This window comes from Montipora foliosa, chromosome 12 (assembly GCF_036669935.1).
Source record: "Montipora foliosa isolate CH-2021 chromosome 12, ASM3666993v2, whole genome shotgun sequence".
NCBI lineage: Eukaryota > Metazoa > Cnidaria > Anthozoa > Scleractinia > Acroporidae > Montipora > Montipora foliosa.
In genome coordinates, this window is record NC_090880.1 from 39,126,986 (window position 1) to 39,136,985 (window position 10,000).

A 10,000-nucleotide genomic window follows, 5' to 3' on the forward strand; every position below is an offset into this window, starting at 1 on the left:
TTTAAATAATAAATACTACAAAAATTTAGTACTCTAAACATTTCACTAAAATAATTTAATCCTCTACAAAAATTATTACTTTTATTCCTGGAGATAAGAAACTCGATTCAGATACTGGCACCTTACTTTTTAAAAAGTGTCTTTCAGTCACAAAGCATAAAGTAATGCATCATAAAAAACAAATTAACAAACTATGAAAGTTAAATACTCTAAAAATTTCACTAAGTTTACTCCACTAGGAAATACTGTCACCTTTGGAAATAATAAACTCCATTCAGATACTGGTAAATTATTATACAAATAAGACATCTTAAACACGAGGGCACTAAAATAAAAGACCCTTAAAGTGTTCCATTTTCAGCAACTTCAGGAAGCCATAACAAACAAAAATGACCACAATGATCGGCAAAGCCAAGCTCCCCTACAGTATATTGTCCCTGGTTTCTGATCCAATCTGCTCTGCTATACATTTGTTTCACCATTGACAGTGGGCTGTACATTATTTGCCTGTTCGACAGCCTGTTCCCCATCCACTGTAATACAAAAGGATTTTGAATTCAAGGCCAGTCATATCAAGGTGATATTCCTGATAAACTCAGTCATGCACTGGGTGTAAACTGCAGTTAACTTGCAGGTCATTAATTCCCCATAGCTGAAACAACCCAAACCTTTACTAATGCTAACATTATGCCTTAACACTATGCTTTAGATAATGTCTCGGCCCAGCCTAAGGCTTCCATTTTTGTAAATGTTTGGGTTGTTGTGGTAAAACAATGACCTGCAAACCTGCAGTTTACACCCTCTGGTCATGCACAACATTACTTGCTCACTTGTGTCCAAAAATGCATTATTAGAAATTTGTTGATAGTTTTTTGGGACTTAACCCATTGACACCTCAAACGCCCTAGGACACCTCCAGTCGACGAGAAAAGGTGTCTGGCATTTAGACAGACTGAGAGGAAACTCTGTTTTAAGTCTCAATCTGGGGGTCAATGGATTTATTAAGAACTCTGTAAAATCACACAACAGTTTGCACAAATTGCACAATAAGGGCAGATTGCTGCATGCATGACTGAGTTCATGCTTAAAGGATGTTCACACAGAATTAAACTTTAGAGAACTTCACACCTGAGTGGACACTTCATTAGTCGGAGTTTGCTTTTGGTAATTTCATCTTAAATTCCCTATGTCACTTATTTTTCTCCAGTTCTTGTACTTTTTGTTTATAAATATCTCCCTCATCCACATGTTTTAGTGGGCCTTTGATTTCCACGCAAAATATTTTGGCCGAGCCAATTGGGTCCCGATAAATAATGACGTCAAAGAAGAACATAACTTGTTCGCATCTCTTCAGAAAGAAATGACTTTTTTTCTGCAAAAGTGTAGGAAGTCTTGTTGAAAATCTAGACAGAGCTTTTTGTTGAGAGCTTTTTGTTAAGTCCTCATAGAAATGTCGGATGATAGTTACCCTTGCTAGTTCAAATGTTGTGACGATTCATCTTGACTTCTTTGATGTCATTAGTTACTGCAACCCAACTGGCTCAGCCAAAACTGCGTATAAATCAAAGGCCTGCTAAAACCTGTGAATGCACTACGAGGGAAAAATTGTTGAAGTACCCAAGACACTACACAGCTGTAGATATATAAATGAAAAGTTAAAGAATGGGGGAAAATAAGCATCATAGGGACTTTAAAATGTAAGTTGACCTACCCATGTGACAAAAGTGAAATGTAACATGCTTAATTAACATTAATAGTTTATTTCTGAGTCTCGGAATCACTCCGCTATTCACATGTTAGAGTTAGATTTAATGTTTAATTAAAATCCATTTGTCAAGAAAATTCTTTATATTGTGTAGCTTGGTCTTTCAAATATTTGAAAATTAATTGAAATTCATGATTTTCAATCAAGTATTCAAAGTACTCTCAGGATTGTGCAATAGTTTTGCACTTCTGCCTAATTTTTTTTAATTGCAGTTTAAAAACTTTTTGAACAGCTGATCAAGGAAAAGGCAAAACTGTACCAGTCATGCCTGCACCCATTTTTTTGCTTTGTGATTTTAATTTGTTGCATTGTTCGTGGTTCATTTGATTCTGTGAGCCTCTTGCCATTGGCCAAAGTAGTTTCTGTGGTTTTTAAAGATTCACTTGAAATGTACTCCTGGGAAACAGGTCTTTTGTGAGGTTCTGTGGATAAAATTCCTACTGCTAACTTTCATGGAATCTTTGTTCAGCATGTAGAAATTAGTTAGAACTTTGTTTTAAATACCCAAATGACCATCCAGGCAAAATCCCACCACAGCCAGAATCATAAAGTTCAAAACCAGCAAATGTTGCACGTCAAGCATAACTGTTTTAGCCTGCATGCAATCCAAAATAATTCAGACTGCAGCTTTTGGAGAATAGAGCTGGATGATCAGGAATCAAATTTCGATAAAAAGGGGTTTGTTGGAATGTGGTGCATAACGGAATGACAACATTTTTGGGGACAAATAAAGTGGGAAGCGAGACGCTTTGTTGTTTCGCTTTTATTCAGTGTCTCTAGTTGCCTCATTTCTATGCTCAAAATACACAAAACACTTTACCTTGAATGAGGCAACAATATTACGGTCATGATGAATGTTGTGATGATACATTTTTCTGTTAGGACACACAGGCACAGTTGGAAAAAAAACCCTTAAGAGAGAGTTGGTCAAATTATATAAAAATTGTTCAGGTGTACATTTAAAATAAATAAAATTACCGGTACCTAATTCACTGAAATAATTCGTTTTCACCATTCTTTTGATTTGACAAATGAATAGAGATTGTTAACATTGACAACGAAGGTGACTTCAAAATTATACGAGTTCTAGGATTTTGATTACTGCGCAGCCCGGCGTGCTCACTTCATCCGAGCAAGTTGGTCTGCAATTACTTTACATGAAAAGTCGTAGCGGAAAGTATGAGTTTGTGAAAAGGAAATTTCGTTTGCTTTTTGCCATTTACTGTTAACAACTTCCACTAGAAAAAGTGGAGACACCAGCAACTTATTCAAAACTGGCACCAAAATGTGGAACTCTTATTACACGCTTACCTAACTACATAGAGCACCAGTTTGAGAACAAGTACGAGTTGTACATGTAGTTGTTCTCGTATTCGCTGCCAATGCTAACATTCTCTACTACAGCCTAAAAGAACACAGACTTGTTCAGACATATGAAACACGAGCATACTTAATGTTATTTGCATATCTCAAGGTGCCCATGGCAATTTCACCATTCCTTGGCTTACCTGAACAAGGTATAATAACATTGCATGGATGCACCTGCTCCTCTTGCCTTACAACACCTCTCTCAGCTTGAGGGTTGTCATCACAATGCCAGAAGTAAATCTCCACTTTTCTGGTGACATATATCAGCAAGTATGCACTCATAAAGAGAGCAAATGAAGACAACATGTGCCAGATGTCATGGTAGTCGAAAAAATCCCACAGGATACACTCTTGATTCTTAGTACGAGAGACACTTGGTTTCTCAACCTTGCGTGTTGTGGATTTTATCTTAAAGAAGTACATGGCAAATACCCAGAATAAAAAGGTTGCGATCACATACAGCACACGATGCCAGTTACAAAGTAGCATTCTGAAAATCTGTTTTGGTTGAAAGAAATTATTTTCTCCACTTTGATGATGCCTTTTAAAATCCATGGCTATATCAAAACTTATCAAGCCTAGAATGGTCAAGACCACAGCAGCAACACATGAAAACAGGAAAATTTGGGACCAATCATCTTTCTGCTTGAAACCAATGATAAGCAAGCAAAGAGGAAACAGGGTGATCCAGATCCACTTAATTATAGCTTTCATATCCCAGCAATCGTCATCAGGACCACAATTGCATCTTTTCCAGCAACATGGAACTCCCACCTTTTGGATGGTCCAAAAGTACATGACAATGAACCATGCAACCAAGGTAAGCCAGTAAATCACTTTAAGGGAAAGCGGAAGCTCAGTATGGGTGTCTTTCACAGAACCAATGTAATTAAACACCAGCAGTGGTGCAACAAAGAATAAGAAGTATTTTGGTGCTTGGACAGCTGTCTCACTGGGGTGTTTCATGGTGCGATCTTCTGGTCCAGAAGGAAATATTCTTTTTACTCTACAGTTGTACAGGGATACTACAACCAGCCCTGAGATGATGAACATGAAGGCTGAGTCAAACTGAAAAGTGAGCCGAGATGGGCAGAGATGGTAAGTGGCGGAAAAGAGACCTTCAAAGACCAAAGCCCAGGAAAGTGCATATGCCACAGAGTAGTCGTATGGTGCCAAAAGAGTAAGACGAGCACTTTCCATTGAATACCTTCGACTAGATCTAGAACAGGCTTCTTGCTTTATTGCCTCCCTAAAGGAAAAAGAGAGAGCCAACAAGAAACCGTGGATAATGTAAGGAACATTGCTGAGCATAAAGTTAGACGGCATATCGGCAATGGCAATCGGGCGGTAGCAAAGCTCATTGTAATAGCAAAGGTCACGATTGCCATCTTCAATCATGCTGGACCAACGTGCAATCACAAATTGTGCTGATCCAACCATAAAGCTTATGGCCAGAACTGCAGTCAGGTAAGAATATGTCTTGATACCTTGTCCAAACCACGCCAAAAAGATCACTTTGAACCATTCCTTGAAAAGGAATGTCCCCCTAGGTAACGGTTCTCGACAACAGTCAGACATTTCCATGCTTGGAGATCTGTTCCTGTTTTGAGTTACTTCTAAGTGATCATGGCCTGAAAATGAACACTTGCCAAAGTCAGGATTGAGAAAGAAATGTGCAAAAACAGCAATAGATATGCCACCAATAACAGCTATAATACACACATACGCTATGGGTAGAGTCTTGCCAAGCATGTCATATGTATATCCTTTTTTCACAGTTACAGCAACATTCTTTGGTAAAGTTGTCTCTTGGTCTGTACTTTTGCAGCTGATTCCAATGTACCATCGCCCTGTTGCAATCTTAGGTTTTGAATATTGCGATAAAGTGATGGCACCTGATTTGGTGAAAGTTAGTTTGATGGATGACTGGGTATTGTCAATTCTTTTTTCAGCAAGTCCTTGACTTTGCATAGAAGAACAGCTTTGTGATACCATGAGGAGACACTCCACGTCATCATTGGAAGACACGAGTATTTGAATGAGACTGGTCAAATTCTGTTCATTTTCAATATCAAAAGCCGTCACATTGGCCAAACCATTAGGCCTAACAGAGAGGTTAGCTGGTTCGCCAGGTGTCAACACAGAAGGATCCAACTCAATCTTTACGTCAATTTCCTCCTTCTCTGGTGATCCAAAGAAGAGAATATCGAGGTCTTGTTGAGTGTGACCTTGAGGACAAGCATGGAAATAGTATTTGTTGCTGTTAGCGAGATCACGAAGATGTGCCACACCCACAAAAAGGACAGTGGCTTTTCCAATAATCATCGAGTAGAGTGCCCTCAAGTTGCTTGAATCATTAAGCCCACCTACTGCAACTCGAATTAATGCTGATTCTGATCTATACATGACATGGCAGTTTCGAGCATGACTAAAGTTTGAAGTCAGGGATCCATTTACAAGAACTGAAGTATTTGTTGGGTAATATGCAACACCGAAGTCACACTTGACATCGAAACAACTTGCTGATGATAAACTTGCAGTGGCAATAAACAGTGAGAAAAGGCCAATGTTAAAAGAGCACATGATTCCTATTGAAACAAAAACAAAAACAATATAATTAATTTACCAAAACTGAGGCATTCCTTAAAGAAGGGTGATTCTAAAAGCTTTTCCCTCATACATGTATATCCCAACAGTTACTTTCATTCATGTGATCTGGTATGCTTTTTTCACTAAAAAAGGACTATCAGAAAAGTTAAGAGGAATTTCCAGAAGATCAAAAAACACTAAAACTTTTTCCGGGTAAAATGCATGAAATTAAAATTGACATTTCGGCTGTGCTGGTGACAGCCTTTATCAGAATCAGATGACAAAGGCTGTCACCTGCAATACAGCTGAAACACCAATTTCAATTTCATGTGTTTTACCTGAAAAAAGTAAGTATACTATTATTTCAAAAGATTTCCAGTGGTTTGTCGCACGACATTGTCTTCCTTTTCTTTTTTAGGAATAATTTGTCCCACAAAAAACAGCAAGCCTCAATGTTAAAAAAATTCATGGGCCTTGAAAATGGTGTTAGAAAGGCCATAAACATATTAGAAAACTTTTAAGGACCATTACATACACATATTTCATGTTAAGAGGACTTTTACGTTCCATATGAAGTTTTTGTTGGTCTCATTTACAAACATTGAGTCAAAATCTTTTCATATGCCTATTGTCAAACTTACCATACCATGAAAACATGGATCATGAAAATTTCATGTCATTTTCATGATTGTATTCTTGGTTTTCACGTGACGTCATCAAAACTAAAAAATAAGGAATTGTCAATCCTTTTTGAGATTTTAGTTTATTTAGTAATTAGAACAGCTGAAGACTTATCTTTTTCACAAATTTTCAGTTTGATAGGGTTTTTCGTCTTGTGATAAAGCGAATCAAAAAAGATATTTTCAGTTTGATAGGGTTTTTCGTCTTGTGATAAAGCGAATCAAAAAAGATATTTTCTTACGGTTAATCGGTCATTGTAGATGTAAAAGCAGACATCACCTGCATAACAATGCATATTACATTACGGCGTAGCCGGCAAAAATATTTCGGCGGCAAACAAAGAATATATTGTATCAATTATTATCGACCGCAAGAAATATCACGTAAAGCAAAAGACTTTGCAAATACGAAGACGGTGAAATGGTGAAATGCATGCAGTTATTTTTGCCATTTTTAATCCCTAAGCGGAAAATGGGCGCATATATATATGCACGGCGTGATGAATTGATTGTTTGCCAGCGCTTCAGATGATACTACCACAGCAAGGCATTGGTCACTAGAAGCCGTGTCTTTTACATTTGTTTACCTCTTTCAGATTGTGAGGAAATGGTACACCACAAATTTACCACGTTATGGTCCATAATTAGTTTAGTTATTTAAGCAATATAAATGTATCATACTTAGCGTGCTTACCCTTAGGGCGAAAACGAGGAGCTTCGACAAACGCCAGAAAACGAAATAACAGTGAAGACAAAGCGATAATTTGATCCAAACAATTGCTGACTCAGAGCTTAGAATATTGAACCGCTAGATCTAGGCCGCTTTACCAACAACACGGCACCGGGATACAATTCTTCACGGACCTGCTCTAAAAAAGCGGAAGTTGGGAAGTTATAAGTTCCGTTCCACTTTTCGCCAGCCCAGGGTCTTCGTTCCTCTTGACCAGCGGTTGGGAAACGATCGCTACCGATCGCATTCTTGACTGTCATGACTGTCATTCGACAAGGCAGAAGGCGCTGTTATTTTTTACACTTTGAAATGTTTCGTGCAACTCAGCGTCTCGCAATGTCTTGGCGACATTGTGGAGGGACAAGGAGTACGAAACATTTCACAATGTAACATACCCTGCAACGGCTAAAATCGTTGCGAGACAAGTTGCACGAAAAGTAGATCTTAATTCTTGTTTCGGCAACGACCTGAACGACTCTTACAACTTGTCTCGCAATTATTGTGGCCGTTGCAGGGTATGTTACACTGTGAAATGTTTCGTGCAACTTGTCCCGCCACAATGTCGCCAAAACATTGCGAGACAAGGAGTTGAATTGCAAGAAATATTTCACAGTGTAACAGCACCTTTGCGTGAACGCGCATGTCAAGTCTCTCACGCGCGTTTGGTTTCTTCTCTCACCTTTTCGCCCTTTGAGACTGTGATAAATAAGCACGCTGGAACATTTGACCAATCAGAGTTCTTTATTTCACAATCTCTTTCTCCGTCTCCCACTATTTAATAGCCGATCGTAAAATTACCCAATTAAACTCGTTATCTATGGGTAGCCCACCCCATTTGTTATTGTAATAGCTCAGAGTTGGCCAGTATCCGAAGATGGTCAAGGCGATTTCTCTGACCGTTTTCACTTCATGCATTTTTTGTTCAGTCTTCTGTGAGCCTGTTATATATAAGGATTGCAGTGGAGAAGCTGGAGGTAAGGCTTGTTTGTCGTACGATTCGTGATACAACGATACCATTTTTATGACCTCCTCTGGTTCTGTAAACTCTTTTGAAATTTTACGTCTGACTTCGTCATTCGCATATTTATACAGTGGATATACTTTGAAGCTAATTTGAAGAATGCATGAAATTTCGCAAAGTTGCGAAATACTTGAAAAGTAATCCGGCGCTGTTAATCTTCAAGCTTTTTCGGCTCAGCGGGCGGAATGACCTTCCTCAAATTTGCTTGCCATTGAATAAGCATATATAACCGGCATACATTGTATGCTGACTCGTTCGCCAAATGTAAGGACATGTTTTGCAGTTGGTCTCCGTGGGAAGGTTTTTTACAAGGCAGCCGAAATGGCGCGTCGGATAGTTGGTGCAAAAAAACGCAAATGGCCACTGTTCTTTTGCACTAAAATTTTCAGATTATCGCTGTGTATTTGTTCTAAATTTATTCGTACACGTGCCGTATTTCCCCAAATTAAAGTCACTTCATGTGATATTCCTTTTGCCTCTCTCTGGACCTCGACCTGCTGGCTTTGAACTTTGGCTTGTAAGTTGAACCCGAACTTCCAGCTCCCGTCCGACCTGAAATTCTTATACAGCATCTTTTAAACCTTTAAAATGAAGAATTTTTTGTTTGAATGCTGAATACCGCGCCAATCTAAAGGCCGGGACACACTAGGCGACAAGTCGCAGCGACATGTCTCTGCGACAAGTTGCTCCATGTGTACTACTTGCAAAACAAGTCGCTGCGACACGACGCCTGTTCGGAGCACACGCAGTGATCTCGTATGAGGGGGAATGTGAACTAGTTTTCTAAATTCAATATGGCTGACCATATGACGCTCTCTCATTGGTTCATTTATATTTTGTCGCAGCGACTTGTTGCGGGAAGTGTACACACGATGCGACAACGCTGCTTTCGCTAATTTTGTCGCTGCGACTAGTCGCACGAATTTAAACTGGTTTGAATTCGTGCGACTGATCGCGGCGAAAAAATTCTGCCGCAGCGACAATGATTTTCATGAAATTAAGCTTGTCACACAAGGCGATTTGTTGCGGCGACTTGTCCCTGCGACGTGTCGCAGCGACTCATCGCCTGGTGTGTCCCGGCCTTAAAAGTTAACCCGCCAACTTAAATTAACAGATTAAAATAGTTGTGCAAGATACAGCCCACATGGCGCCGATCCACCCCTCTGCCCCCGAGGAAAAACTGTTTTTCCTCTGGGGAGGGTGGGGATGGGTATGGTCACACGTAGCCCATGCAGGATGTTTGTAGCTTGCAGGACATACCAAAACCTTGAATCCGGGTGTCTTGAAAACTAAGACCCTAAAACCCCGAAACTCGAAAAGGAAGAAAGTAATCCAAAACCCTCAATTTGGCTAACCCTAGGCATAAAAACCAACTTTAGGCCGAGGCTTAGTCAAATTGAGGGGCCTGGGTTACTTTCTTCGTTTTCGAGCTTTTGAGTTTTCGGGGTCTTAGGATTCAAGGAGTTGTCTTGAAAACGAACGTTTATAGAGTTGGCTAAACCAAAAAGTTTCTGAGTCCTTTTGCAGAGACGAAACATAATACATGTCAGGCTAGACACGAAAATACAGAGGCTAGTACATGGCCACGCGGAGATACGAAATTTCTCTTCGAGTGTTGAAAAATATTTCACGCGTGACCGCAGCGAAAGAACGGCCATGTAATATTATATTTATTATATAAAAACCAATGGAGTACTACATCATTTCACGAAAGGCATCGAAAGGGGCGATTTTCATATGTAGTCAAAGCAACAATGATCTTTTCACGTGTGAAGATATCATGTTTTCGCGCGAAAGCTCACTTGGTTATTCATTGGTGTTTATATAATAAATGCTAATATTATCCT

General features: G+C 39.3%; 2 protein-coding genes across 4 annotated transcripts in view; one reads left to right on the forward strand and one right to left on the reverse strand.

The window, feature by feature from the left end:
- Positions 1 to 7,325, reverse strand: part of LOC137980450 (uncharacterized) — a 7,602-nt gene extending 277 nt beyond the window's left edge. The window contains exons 1-4 of one of the 3 annotated variants that reach the window (XM_068827897.1): positions 7,097 to 7,325; positions 6,364 to 6,444; positions 3,274 to 5,721; positions 1 to 533 (exon numbers count right to left, since the gene is read on the reverse strand). The exon at positions 1 to 533 is cut by the window's left edge and continues 277 nt beyond it. In XM_068827897.1, coding sequence (XP_068683998.1) covers positions 463 to 533; positions 3,274 to 5,721; positions 6,364 to 6,379 — 2,535 coding nt within the window. In that variant the 5' untranslated portion in view covers positions 6,380 to 6,444; positions 7,097 to 7,325 and the 3' untranslated portion in view covers positions 1 to 462. The remainder of the gene's footprint in view (positions 534 to 3,273; positions 5,722 to 6,363; positions 6,445 to 7,096) is intronic. The other 2 variants (XM_068827898.1, XM_068827900.1) reach the window with 2 other exon arrangements.
- Positions 7,326 to 7,920: 595 nt separating this feature from the next.
- LOC137979142 (NPC intracellular cholesterol transporter 2-like) overlaps positions 7,921 to 10,000 on the forward strand; it is a 9,391-nt gene continuing 7,311 nt past the window's right edge. Inside the window, exon 1 of the mRNA XM_068826337.1 lies at positions 7,921 to 8,106. Within this exon, the coding sequence (XP_068682438.1) occupies positions 8,007 to 8,106 (100 nt within the window). The 5' untranslated portion in view covers positions 7,921 to 8,006. The remainder of the gene's footprint in view (positions 8,107 to 10,000) is intronic.